The sequence below is a fragment of the Meleagris gallopavo genome, chromosome 16 (assembly GCF_000146605.3).
Source record: "Meleagris gallopavo isolate NT-WF06-2002-E0010 breed Aviagen turkey brand Nicholas breeding stock chromosome 16, Turkey_5.1, whole genome shotgun sequence".
Classification (NCBI taxonomy): domain Eukaryota; kingdom Metazoa; phylum Chordata; class Aves; order Galliformes; family Phasianidae; genus Meleagris; species Meleagris gallopavo.
Window position 1 is genome coordinate 7,955,948 of NC_015026.2, and position 13,705 is coordinate 7,969,652.

The 13,705-nt window shown below is 41.7% G+C and overlaps 1 protein-coding gene across 1 annotated transcript; it reads left to right on the forward strand.

Moving 5' to 3' along the window:
- Window positions 1–1,319: 1,319 nt before the first annotated feature.
- TEKT4 (tektin 4) lies at window positions 1,320–13,705 on the forward strand. The gene is made up of 6 exons (XM_003210634.3): window positions 1,320–1,965; window positions 7,778–7,848; window positions 9,217–9,360; window positions 10,583–10,805; window positions 11,597–11,751; window positions 13,345–13,705. Exons 1-6 carry the CDS (start codon window positions 1,402–1,404, stop codon window positions 13,559–13,561), a joined length of 1,374 nt encoding a protein of 457 aa, XP_003210682.1. The 5' UTR covers window positions 1,320–1,401; the 3' UTR covers window positions 13,562–13,705.

The window sequence follows — 13,705 nt, forward strand, 5'->3', positions numbered from 1 at the left end:
TTTAATATATACAGTGTTTCTCTGTTGTTGAAGATTAAAACTTACCAGTCACATCAAGTCACACAGCCCAGTCTGCTGCCAAGTTTCCAATCTCAGACACGTCCCACTGTGTCCTTAGTGGGCAGTTCTGCAGAACTGCCTGGGTGACACTGAATGGGCTTTGATCAAGAACCACTAATAAAAGCTCCTTTGGAATCTTCAGAGAAAAATACCTTCTCATCTCTGCTGGAATTCAGTCTCCTTTACAACACTGCTGGATGGCAGGGAAGCTCTGCAATGGCCATGCTGCCAGCCCACAGATGCACACTGTGTTTTTCAGATTCAAGCTCCCTATCAGTCACAACCAACCAACTAACCTCTTTACAAAGAGTGCAAGGTCTTGTAGGAAGAATGCCTGTAGATTTTCTGTGGGCTCAGAGCACACTCATCTACTATTTTATGCAGACGAGGCACAGTCCAGGCATCCCTCTCCTGGACTCCAAGGAGCCCGCTGGCCTGGGTGGCACGGAGCAGAGCACATGGCTTTTTCTTTTCTACCTTCTACATCTAAAAGACACTGAAGGAGAGATGTGCCCAGCCCAAGGACGAGAGTGCCCTCTGTTGTCACGGCGCTCTCCAGCACCCTCCTACTGCACTGAGCCTTGCCTTCCCCTCCTGCTCAGTGATAGCAAACCGCCTGAAATTAAATTAAATTCGAGCATAAGCTGCCCGTGGCCTCCAGGTGAGAATTACACGGGAGGCTGCCGCAGCAGACGGATTTCACAGCACCTGACATGGCCACCAACTGCTTTAGGAGTGAGCATTCGGGGTTGCAGTGATGCAGTGGGTCTGGAAGGAGATCTTTAAGGTCCCTTCTAATCCAAGCCATCCCATGATTTGGGAATAAGCCCCCGCCCCACGGGCACCAAGGGCCAGAATTCTGTCAGGCTCCTTTCTTATTTAAAAAAAAAATCTCCTTGCACAGAGAAGATCTTCAGCACAAAAGAGGAGCCAGAAAGCAATGTGCACGTTTCAGCATATCTTTATTTTTACAGGCACGGGTAAGCTACAGCAGTTACACCGCACGCCGAGGCCTACGCAGGGAAACCCTGCCACCCCCTCAGGGGCGCCGCCATGACACCGCCAGTGCTCCTCGCATGCCTTGCTGCGTCCCGATTGGGTGTCCCCGTCACCACGGCAACAAGCAGCTTGGAGGCGGGGCCGGCCGGCGCTCACCCTATCCGCTGAGCCCTCAGGGCGAAGCAACGCTCTGATTGGTGATTGAGGTAACGAGGGGCGGGCCGTTCTTCCGTCACCGCCTCGGGTTTCCCTTCGCAGTAGGGGGACCCGCCTCTTCATTGGCTACTATCGTTGCCGTGGCAACGAGGGGACGCGGCGCGGCCTAGCGGAGACACGGCCGCCATGGAGCATCCCGAGGGAAGCCCCAGCGGTCCGGCGCTCGCCCGGGTGCCGCTGACTAAAGAACCGGCACCACAGTCAGTGCCCGCCACCCAGCTGCCCATGAAGGTTTATGAGGCAGCGTTGAAGACGGGGCCCGATTCCTCCAGCGGCCTAGCCACGGCCGGCTTCCGCACTGCCAAGTACCTGCCTCCCGAGTGGCACCAGAGCAACTACAACCTGTACCACAAGGCCTTCGCCAGCTGCGAGGAGTCTGAGCGCAACAGGGATGAAGCCAAAGAGCTGTCTGAGAGCACCGCAGCTGCCACACAGCGTGCCCAGAAGGATTCCACGGCCGCCCTAGGGCAGCGGCTGCAGGACATCCACTTCTGGAAGACAGAGCTTCAGAAGGAGATCGAGGAGCTGGATGCAGAGACCAACCTGTTGGCAGCCCAGAAGCTGAGGCTGGAAAGGGCTCTCGATGCCACTGAGGTGCCCTACGCCATTGCAACTGATAACCTGCAATGTCGGGAGAGGAGGCAGCCCCCAGACCTGGTCTGTGATGAGGTGGAGAGGGAGCTGCTGAAGGTGAGAGCAAGGCTGAGGGTGTTGGTGGCCCTTTGGCAGTGCTGCCCTGATCTCTGAGCAGCTTGGTTAGTAGGTGGTAAGTGCAGCTCATGAAAACGCTCTCTGAATATTAACAGAGGTCTGTTTCCACTTCTGGGCAGCCTGGACTCAATCCTAAATTGAGGAAGGATTACTTAAAAATCCTTCCCTCATTTAAAAAAATGTTAAAAATCACGAGTACACTCAGAGGAGACCAGGTCCTTTCCCTCAGACCAAATCCAAGCAAATTCAAAGCTTAAGTTTCCCATATGAGACTCAGCATCTTATTCTGGCACTGAACATTTTCCAGAATCTTCTTGGATAGAAGTCCCCTCACCTGTATAGGTTACATTTAAAAATTCAGTACCCCATGAGCAGCCTACTCAGAACCAGAGAAATACCGCTTGCCTGTTTTCCATGCTCAAGTGAGCAGTCTCTGCCTTTTACCTGTATTACACTCTGATGCTGTAGCCTTGCCAAAGTGGTGATCTAACACTCAACTTACTGCGTCTCAGCACAAGCCATCACTTTAATTGTACTGCAGAACAGCAGCATGGCTCTCTCCAAACAGTACAATGTAGTTTTGTGACACCTGCATGAGATGACAGCTCCAGACATGCTGGGAGGCACAGACAGATGGTATTTCTGACAGCATGACTTAAGCAAACCTGATGCTCTCTTGAAATTTGCTTGATCCTTCCCTCCCCTCAAGGACTCTACTCCAGCTGACACCTTGTTAACTGTCACCAAAATCCAGCACAGCATGTAGATTGTCTCCAAACTGATGTAATTATTCTGATTGCTTATGGTACAGGGAAGAGATTCTGGGTCATTTTTCATTCTCGAATGATACATTTTCTAGTGTCCCATAAATAAGTGAACGATCACTTATTGGCCTGCAGCTTCCATTATACTGTGGAAGTATATTCATGATGAGTTACTGATTAACACAGTTGTTTGTTGTTAGAAAAATACTTAAGAGGATTACAGAGCTGATGAGGTGATAGTATCTAATAATTTTTTTTATAGGACCAATGCTCAGTGGTGATCAATATTTGGAGGTTGTTCTAGTCAAAAATAGAAAAATGAGAGAATTAGTGTATAGAACATTTTAGCAGCATACTAGTCTGCTTTGTGAATTGCAGTTACAAGATTCATGTAACAAAAAAAGAAAAAGAAACTATTTTCATCAGCTGCTGCTGTTTTAGAGAAATGTGTGAAATGTAAGACCTACCCCTCCAAAAATTCAACTTTCTGGAAGGATTTCTCCCCGCATTTATTTTCTCCTGATCTCTGTGCCAGAGAATAGTTTGTTCATTGCTAAGAAGTCCATCTGCTGCTAATTCTTCACCTGAAATTGTGATTCTCTGCTTGTGACGGCAGAGTGTCCGCAGCCAAGTGGGATGTCATCAAAAAAGAATGATGTGAGTTCAGCTGAGGCGTATGTACCAGCAGCAGATGGACTCCTGAGAAATGAAGATTCTGTTGCCATGCCAATGACCTTTGCAGTACAGAAGGAAGAGGAGTATATAATATGAGAGGAAACCCTTCCCATTTTCATGGAGGGATAGATTTTATGGCACAAATGTTTGCAAATAGATTTTTTTTTTTTTTAAATGTGCCCTCTGTGGTTTTGCTGGCTCTTTAAGCTGCCACTGTACTCTGTACCTCTTTCACTGCAAAAAAGAATACAGTACCTTTTAACTTTACCTTTCGTACTGTCTCTAAAACTGAATTCTTCACACTTCAAGTTGCCCTTCCATGAATTCTGGCTCACTGTGCAGATTTCAGAGTTAATGACCCACTTCACTGGTAGCTCTGCATTCATTTTACTTACTTAGAGGAGCTAGGCAAATTTTATTACTAAAGTACTTACATACATTTATGAATCTTGCTTACTTGTCCAGCCTCTTTCTAATCTTAACTTCTTACTAAATGGTAACTTACAGGTGATCAGGAGCCATTCATTCTCTTCCATGCAAAAAAATGAGAAAAAGAAGAAACATTTTCCCTAAAGTCAGCTGTGTGAGGAAACAGACATTCTTCGCATTCTACAAGGAATTTTAACTTCACAATTAACTTATATTCTAGAGCATTTTCCTCTATTTGAAATTTTTCCTCCTCTACTAGCAGCCCAGGCTTATATTGGCTTCACTGGACAGCATCTTCACTGTAATCCTCCCAACGCCTGGGGATAAGTGCATGGGGAATCTGCATGCTCAGGGGAAGAACACATCTGGACAAAGGATTGCCTTTCATGTGGTCTTGGAAAAGCTTTGCACAGGTCATGGGTTGCTGTAGAAAGTTGAAAGCAGCAATGTGGAACATTCTCAGAGCATCCTGCTGAGATAAGTACCTTTCAGCAGCCCCTAGGCACGTGACATTTAACGAGGGAACACCAAATGCACACATACAAGCAGTTCTGAATCCCTACATTTAATTGGACTTTCACTATCTGTTGAGCAGGAATCATTTCAAATGACTCACAAATAAAGCAGAAATATCTCTGCTGAAAGTTTTCCATATCCATATAAGATTTCAGTTTTTCCTATTTCTTTGGCACAGTCCATTTCTTTACAGTTTTCAGTTCTAGCTCATCTCTCCTATTTGTTCTGCAGGATAGAGTCATATTTAGATTACCTATTGTGAGACATACCCCAATTAAATAGCAGCTGCTGGAATGAGAGATTAAGGTATTTAAGTGAAAGCTCCTCACATGCATTATAAAATCATCTGTTACTCAGAACTTCATAGATTCTGCTTAGCAGCGTATTAATCTTTCCTCAATATAGTTCTGGTTAAGAAGAATCTGAAGGACAATTCTTTTCCCTGTAAAGAGTGATCTTTAGTGACTAAAAAGATGACAAAATCTCTTAAGTGGAATAGTTATTTCTTTGAGCTGCTGCACTGGAAGTAGCAGAATTAGTAAAAGCAATGCATGCATCTGTTTTCCGTGAGGTTTTTGCTTTCATAGCCCATATGACATCTCCTCTGAAACCCCTTTACATCAGTTTAATCATGGTTTAGTGTTCTTGTGTACACGCATTTAATACTGAAGTTGCATGCTCTAGTACAGGACTTGCCACATAGTGATATACTGCCAATAAATCATGCTTCAGTTGCATATATTCTGTGTTTCAAGGTTATTCCTACATATCCAGTGTCCAGACTCATTAAGTGACTGCCAGATATGACTGTGGTCTAAGCAGATGTAGTTACATTTGTCTTTTTTTTTTTTTTTAAAAAATCCAAGGACTGTATTAGACTCAGAACGTTGATCAGTTGTCCATTTACTTCAGTGATGAAATCAGCCCCAGTATTCCCTGGTGCTAAAGACAAAGGCATTAGCCAAGATCCTGTCAGCTACATAAAATTAAAAAAGTGGAGGAATGATACAGTTGTGTGCATGCCTGCCAAATGCAATCATGGGGCAAGGAAATGAACAGAAACCCCTTTCCAAACAGCATTATCTGTAGCTTTGCCAAGCAAACCAGCAGTTCTCTACATAGACAACTCCATAAAAGCAGTGCGCTTTGTTTTAATGTCTGCAGGCAGTGGATTCTCAGCTGACTCTGGCAGACCTGATATTTATGCAGAGTTGACCTGTGGCCTTCCTCCCATGAGCTAGCCACTGCTACACTTGTCAGCTGGCTGAGTTGCTCTGTAATGGCTGGCAGCACAGCCAGGGCTGTGTGACCTGCATCAGTGGATCTCCACCTTCAGCACAGTGCCACAGCTCCTCCCAGCCACGCAGCAGGACTTTTCAACTGCTTTAAAAGCTAGGAGAAATCCTTGATTAGATAAGTTGAAAATTCATCATTGTTTACACCTGCTTATTCATTCTGAGTAGTCTTAGGTTGCCATTAATTATGAGAATAATACCTTCAGTTTTAAATATCTTATTTGAGTGCATATCTCCTCTAAAGAAAATGAAATTAAGAAATAGATTTTAGGTCATTCAACAAGGGAGTTCTTTATTTTGAGGCTATTTCACTTTTCCCATGTGAGAGACTGTAATTGCCAAAGGAAAGCTTTTCTCATTTAAGACTGTGTATGTTACACACAGGAAAATGATTGCCTCTTTATTTACATGGAGACTGACTGCCCAACACAAACAATGTCAATTACTGTAAGAGTAATTTCCAAGTGCTAGCTCTTTATAACACTTTAAAATCCTTTTTTTTTTTTTTGACAATTCAGCCACTGTAATAATTCCTTTTTGCAGAAAGCAAGTCTTTGTGTTCTCAGTTTGTAAACTGATACCTTCAGCTGTGTATTTATTTTAAATGTGCTCTTTCAGACCCTTAGAAATAATATTTTCTCCCCAGTCTCAGTTGCCCTTCTCTGTTTGGAATAAAATTATCTTTCTTACTCTCCCTATTGGTTTCTTGTGATGGAGAAACTGACACTGCAGGGACATATGCACTCATTTGTTTGTCAAGAACACTGTGAGGATCAACGTGCGCCAGCACTGTTCTGGCTATAACTCATTAGTTAGTATATACTCCCTTAATTGTCACTGGATGACTGTCACTAACAACAGCTACATTAATTAGAAGCTCATCATATAAAAAAAAGCTCTTCAAGATACCCAATCTCAGATATTAAATGCTTTTTTGTAATAAACAAAACCATCCATTGGCCTGACCTTTATGCAGCGTATGACCACCAGTTCAGTAAAGTACTTCACAGAGCACTGATGGTTAATCCCTAAAGCAACGTTACTGTCATCAAAGACGGGCACCAGGTACTTCTTGTTCTGTAAGAGAATATTAAAAATGATGGTCTTTTTGTTCTGATAGTGTTTATGCTGCAATGAACGTTCCTGCTAAAAGCAGCACAAGCTGTAAGTTCAGACTTTGGGACTGTTCTCAGGGTGAGGCTTTGTGCAATCACCTCTCATAGCTGAAGGAATTTAGCCCCTCCAACAATGCTGCATAGCTCAGGTAATTCTGTAGTCCTCCATGCCACCCCTCACCAGAGGCAAAAGCAGTTGGTCTAATAACAAAAGTCAAACTGTAGGCACGTGTCACCAGGTTTACCTTGGGCTGCCTTTCCTGTACCTGCCAAAGTAGACAGTAACTGCTTAAACCACAGAACAGTAACTGCTATTTTTAGTTAATGCAGAGCATTCAAAGGAAGGAGGCCAATGAAAGATTATGATACTGCCACCCCTTTTCGTTAAGTAGCTCCTTATCACCGTAGTTCAGACAAATGGTATTTTTGGAGATCTGCTGGAAGCTGCTGCCTCACGCATTTCCAAGTTAAGTGTTTGTTGCAGAGCAAGGCAGATTCTGGCTGCCAGTGTCCTGCCAGAGTAGCTGGTCTGCTGCATCATACCCTGCTGCAAGGCAACAGCTCCTGGCAGCTGAATTTATGCTGCCACTGTTCTGCCCAGCTCCAAAGTGACACCTTGGTTTCATGCAAGGCAGTGACTCATGCTGAGCACAGTGCTGCTGCCCTGTCTGTTCCCTACTTCAAGGCTGCACAGGTAATTCAAGTGTTCTGTTTAATCTGACAGAACATATGCTTTTTCATAGAATACACATGCAATATAAAAATAATGAATCCCCAGGCTTTGGAAGTATTTCAAGTATTGCTGCCTTTGTAGACTTAAAGCTGAGTTACTCAGTATTTGCTAACTCCAGAGAGGATCTTGTCTTCTAATAATATGGTAAGAGTAGGTAATGAATGGGAGATTTAAGTATATATCCACAACCATTAAAATGAAGTTACTCTGCAGGAGGGTATGTACTGCACTGAATATCATAGAAGTCTTAATATTTTTATCTAGGAAGCTGAGCTTATCAGAAATATCCAGGAGCTTTTGAAAAGAACTTTGATGCAAGCTAGTAACCAGATGCGGTAAGAAAGTTCTTGCAATATCTCAATCATTATTAATATAGTCAAATAAACCTGAGAAGAGGAACTCACTGATGAAAGTTAGGGATTACCAGCTAAAGTAAGGCACAGGAAGAGCCATATCCTTTCATAATTTCCAGTATGTGTATTCACTTCTCCAATTTTCCAATACTAAGTGTAAATATAACAAAATATTATCTAGATATCACTGTCTTGTTACAGCATGTGATGTATTTGTACTGTAAGATCTTTCACAATTATTTACCTGATCAAAGGGCCTTTTGAAGATGAGTTTCTTGCCACCAGATGTCAGTGTGAACTTGCAATATAGAACTGAACTCTGCCTTCCATATCAGTATGAACATTCATTGCACTTCAAAAGGAACATTTGCCTTTAATTTATATCAAATCCTTTGGAAAGAAGTTATTATCCATATCCTCTGGTTAACTCCATATCATGGAGTTAATTGCTAGATACCTTGATATTTTGCTTATTAAAAAAAAAGGAAAAAGAAAAAGGTTCAATTTATTTGGTTCTACCAGATAAAATGAATTTATTTTTTTAAAAAGAATGCTTATAGAGGCAGAAAAATTTAAGTTGCTCTGTTACATCAGTTACAATCTCAGAGTAATCTGTTAAATTTAAACTTTGCTTGTTATAATTGTTTCAAGATTGTTTTAGTACTATGGTTGGCCAGCAGGATCGTTTTAATTCTTTAGCTAAGAGTGACATCTGGTGTCAGCAGTTGATAAAGGCACACTGCCTTTTGTGCTCTGAAGTCATTCTAATTAATTACGTGCAATGCAATTCTGAAATTAGCAACAACATATCAGTTCCCACCCTCAATGGCATCCCTCCTGTATTTCCCGAGGAGGAATTACACTGTCTAAATCTACAGTCTAGCAAGGAGAGCTCACAGGATAATACAGGATCACTCTTTGCAGTTCTTAGAGTCAGGCTCAGTGTGCTAGAACAAGAGGGGGTTAGGTCTCCTGTAAGCAGTGCTTGATGTCTTGGGAAGAATATTCTGTTGTTATAACCTCCACCTGAAGCTGCTATTGAAAAAAATCCATGTTGTTTTAGGATTGAGATATAAAATCCAAAATCTAACAACTGCTTTGCCACAGGCTACAGAAACCTTAAGCTTTCAGCGTGAACAGAACAGTGCTGAATGCCTAGGGAAGTGGTTAACACAGCAAGCTCACTGCCCTAACTGATGGCTGGGAGAGAAAGTTCAGTTAGGCAAGCCTGCCTTCCCATTTTCATTTGACAGGCAAAGGATCAGAGCCTAGTTTCATTAACGTTTGTGTTAGTTTTGCTGAGTTATATTGTTTTTCACTAACCATATATGATAACAATGAGCTTTTCAGATTAAATCGGGACCACAAAGAGGTTTGTGAAAGGGACTGGTCAGACAAAGTTGAAACGTACAACATTGATGATAAGTGTGGAAGATACAAGAACCAGAGCACCAACATCCAGTTCCACCCTAGCTCAGTGAAGTTTGAAGAGAGGTAAGCAGTTCTTCTCATTATGCTCCACAATTACACTGTTAAAGTATAATACATCCTTTGCATCACTGAAAGCTGCAGTGCTCCTGTGAATTGATGATGTTATTGCTGTTCCTTTGAATGCGTGACATCATACCTTCAAAAACAGCTACTTCAAGAGTAATGGCAGTGCTATCATCTTAACATGCCATGCCACTGATGGCAAAGTAGATTACATACAAAGTAGGTTTGTTAAAGCTTTTCTCGGAAATAATTGCCTTTATCCTTCTAAAGTCTGATTTAACTCCTATTGATACTTCCTAGTGAACACCAACAGACATGCCATTCTTTTGGGAAAGTTTCCTGTACACAAAGCCACTTAATACAACTACTTGCAATAAATCTTGTAAGGTCCCCCTTTCAGATAACATTCAGATAATTTTCACATGGGCTACAGACACTGTATCAATGGAAATCACAGTAATAACAGCAGAGCAGCAAGGTCCTAGGCTGCATCAAGCTTGCTCAAATGCAACAGTCAGAGTCACAGAAATAAAGGGGAGGAGGAAAAAAAAAAAGAAGAAGAAAAAAAACTGCTTACTTTCAGAAGGCCTCAGGTATACAGGGATCTCCAGTAACTTACCCTTGCCTCCACTGCCAACCCTTAACTGAGGTCTGGGAAGGGATGGATCCTGGCTTCACCCCTTCTGGTCACTCAGGTGCAATGTATACACCTGAGTTTCCCTGGGTTGGCCCTAGCTTCCTACCAGGTGCTCAATCACTGTTTCAAGTCATGACTTAGCATTTCTGTTACAGTGTCCTAACTACTGCAGTCTTCTGCTGCTCAATGTGGCAAAGTATAAGCAGAGATCGTGTTGTCTTTGTTTTGAAGTGTACAGAGTCTGCAGTGCATGCATGTATTCATGTGTTTATTTGGTGGTGACTTAACTGCTTGTGCTTGCAATTACTGTGCACAAGATTGCTGGTAATTTTTTTTTTTTTTCATACATTATTCCCTCAGAAGCAATGAAGTGGATGAGGGATTAATTTTATAAAACACTCTTAATCTTCCTTGTTGGTAAGTCTAGACTGCATGCAACATAGCAAACACAAGCAGAGGTAGCCAATGCTTTTGCAGGGGGGAAACCAATTTCAGATTGTATTCCTAAGTGTAATCTGAACAAAGAGCAAGCTTCCAACCCCTACAGTTCTGTGATTCTGTTTATATACTATTCCCTTCTTCCAGTGCATCAACACCAGAGACATGGGCCAAGTTCAGTCATGACAACATCTATAGGGCAGAACGAGAAAGACTGGCTTCAGTTAATCTTCGTGCTTTGATTGATAATATTCTTCACGATGTATCTGAGGACCTGAGGATGCAATGTGCTGCTGTTAATGAGGCTTTTGCCAAACGTTGTTTGGAGCTGGATGATACAAAACACAAACTAGAGCATCATTTGAAAGGAGTAAGTGTCATTTTTTGAATGCTGGTTACAGGCATGACAGCATCTTCTGAGAAGATCACAGTGGGCTTATCCTCTACGAAAAAATTCTTAGTCCATGTCAGGTATAAAACACTGCTGTGTCAGCTGAGAATCTGATAAGAGTCTTCAATGATGGATTATGGCTCCAGTTCAGCCTATACTGCTGTCTGCAATGCTTCTTCTGTAATGTCTTCATTAAGCAGTTCCTGTCAAACGGAAAGAGTATCTTTGGCCTCTGCATCCTCGCCCGTGTGGAGCAGCTCCTACTTCTGTATTGGGCCACTGGATAGCATAGAAAGAATAAGTCATTCCTTTGTACTGGTGGGTAATGGCAGCTGCCAGACTATTTTCTGCTTGTGTCTGTGGTTATGAGGGAGAAAGGATTCAGAATTTCCTGTCTTTTTCTGTTTTCTTCACTAGAAATCTACGCAGTTCCAAGCTGTGCAGCAGTTCTTAATTTTGCTCAAAATAACTTGAACTTTGCTGGGATAATTTACAGTAAAAATTTACCATTAAAAGCAATTCAAGGAGGTGGAATGTGTTGTCTGGAAAGCTTTTAAACAGGCTACAGAATATTTTCTGCCTCTTTTTAGACCAGAGTTCAGATTCTCAGTGTAGAAGTAGAAAAAAAGATGTCAAACCACCTTTGCACTTCTGGCCAAATATGAGGTCAAAACTGTGACTCAGTGGGACCATGAACAAATGTGTAGCATGCACAGAGACAACGTGCTTTTGTTTTTTAATAAACAGTTTTGCTTGGGTGTCTTTTCCAGACCCTTAAGGAAATAGGAGATCAAGAAGCTAACATTGTTGCTCTCAAACAAGCTATCAGAGACAAAGAAGCCCCAATGAAAGTGGCTCAAACCAGGCTGTATGACAGATCTTTTAGGCCCAATGTTGAGCTCTGCAGAGATGCAGCACAATTCAGGTAAAAACTGCTAAACAAGTCCTCCAAGGTGTCTATTCTATCCAAAGGTGATGTAAGATAGCATTTGCACTTTTTTATTTTTATTTTTTTTTAAATGTGTGGTCTTTCTCTTTTACTACTAGATTTGATTCTGATATGTCAGAAATAATTCAGTTTTCTGAAATCACTGCAAGGAAGACATTATTTTAATCTAATATATTGGCAAATAGAAAATCTATGCACACCAGTCTGCTATTTGTCTTTATGCTTTTTTCTCTGAGCTGCATGTTTTCATTTCTTTATTTAGATGATCCAAAAAAAATAAAAATAAAAAAATAAAAAAAATCTGACAACTTGTGAATAATTTGCAACCCTTTTGCTATTAGCAAAAATTCACCACAAGGTGGACTCTGTGCTGAAAGAAATACGTTTCAAGTGCTGAGAATGTAAATGGGCTGCACATATCCATAGCCTGAGACATGTCCTTAGTACTCAGAAGAATTGGGCTGGTGGCATTTGATTTTCAGTAATAATCCATTTTAGAACTGGAGGTCAATAAATCCTTTCAATTTAAAGGTCTGAACATCGCATTTGTCACTTTTGATCTCATTATGAGCCTTGTAATTGATTCTCCTCCTTCACATGTTTCTGCCCTTAGGAGAAGCGGAGGATCAGCTTTTGCAGGCTTGCAGTGTACTTGTAGCAAAGATGCCTGCCATTCAAAGCTGATATGCTGTTCTTTATACAGCGAGGAAGAAATTACAGTTAATCTGAATGCTTTATGCCACTGCAGGCACAGTCATTTAAGTCCTGATTCAGCACATAATTCTTGTGCAAGCCTTTCAGTGTGTAAATTGCCTTTAATGCAACTTAAGGAACATGCAAGCACTTTGCTGAATCGGCATGTGTTTAATTGCCATGCTTACACTGTTTATATTTACTCAGTACCCATAGCATACAGGGATTTTGTTTTCCCAGGAAATAAATGTGTACAGACAGAGAGTGCAGAAAGCACCTAACCACCAGCATTCAGTTGAAGTGATGTGTTTTTTAAAAATGGTTTACTGCAGTTCTGCCACTTCTTTAAAAAGTCATATGCATTTAAAGATCGTTTCCTGATCTCTGGTACAAGTATCACCTTTAATACTTGAGCTTCATGCTAGTGAACAGATATCAAAAGCCAGGCTTAAGGAAGTGCAGGTGCTGTCAAACTGGTGACTCATCCAACAAGTTTTGTCTTGTTTCTTGGTACATGTGTCCTACACAATGGGATACTAGTGAAGTGAGGATGGATAGTTCATCTATAATGGCAAAAGACATTCTTAGTACTATCTAAATAAAGGGAAACTTGAATACAAAAGCTATGAAAGCAAATTCTGTTTTTCACTAAGTGCATAGAACCTCCAAGAGAATCAACATTTCTGAGTCTGTAGCCCATAGTCTCCAACACTTACCAGGTCCTCTTCAAAGTGTTGGGATCAATACCTCCTGTCCTCGTTGTTGAGTGTTATGCTTCTATAGCTATTGATTTTTGTTCCTGTTACAGTTCGTGTGTCCTTAGTAACACGTACAAGTTTCTGCTCATTTTTATATTGCTCATGTAATTCTGTTCAGGCTGATCAACGAAGTTGAAGAACTAACAGAATCCATTGAATCTCTGAAGAAAAAACTGCGGGAAGCTGAACAGTCTCTGAGGAACTTGGAAGACACGCGGATGAATTTAGAAAAAGAAATAGCTGTGAAAACAAACAGTATTTTTATAGATAGGCAGAAGTGCATGGCCCATCGCACACGCTACCCAACTGTTCTGAAACTAGCAGGTTACCGGTAGTAATCTCTGTACTAGCTATGCAAAGTCTGGAAGAAAAGTGTCACCTAGCATCTTTCATAGAAAATGCATGGATACTGTTACACACAGAAGTACTGTGGTCGTTGCTGTTTTCTTGTATTTGGATTAAAATGCATTAGAATATGA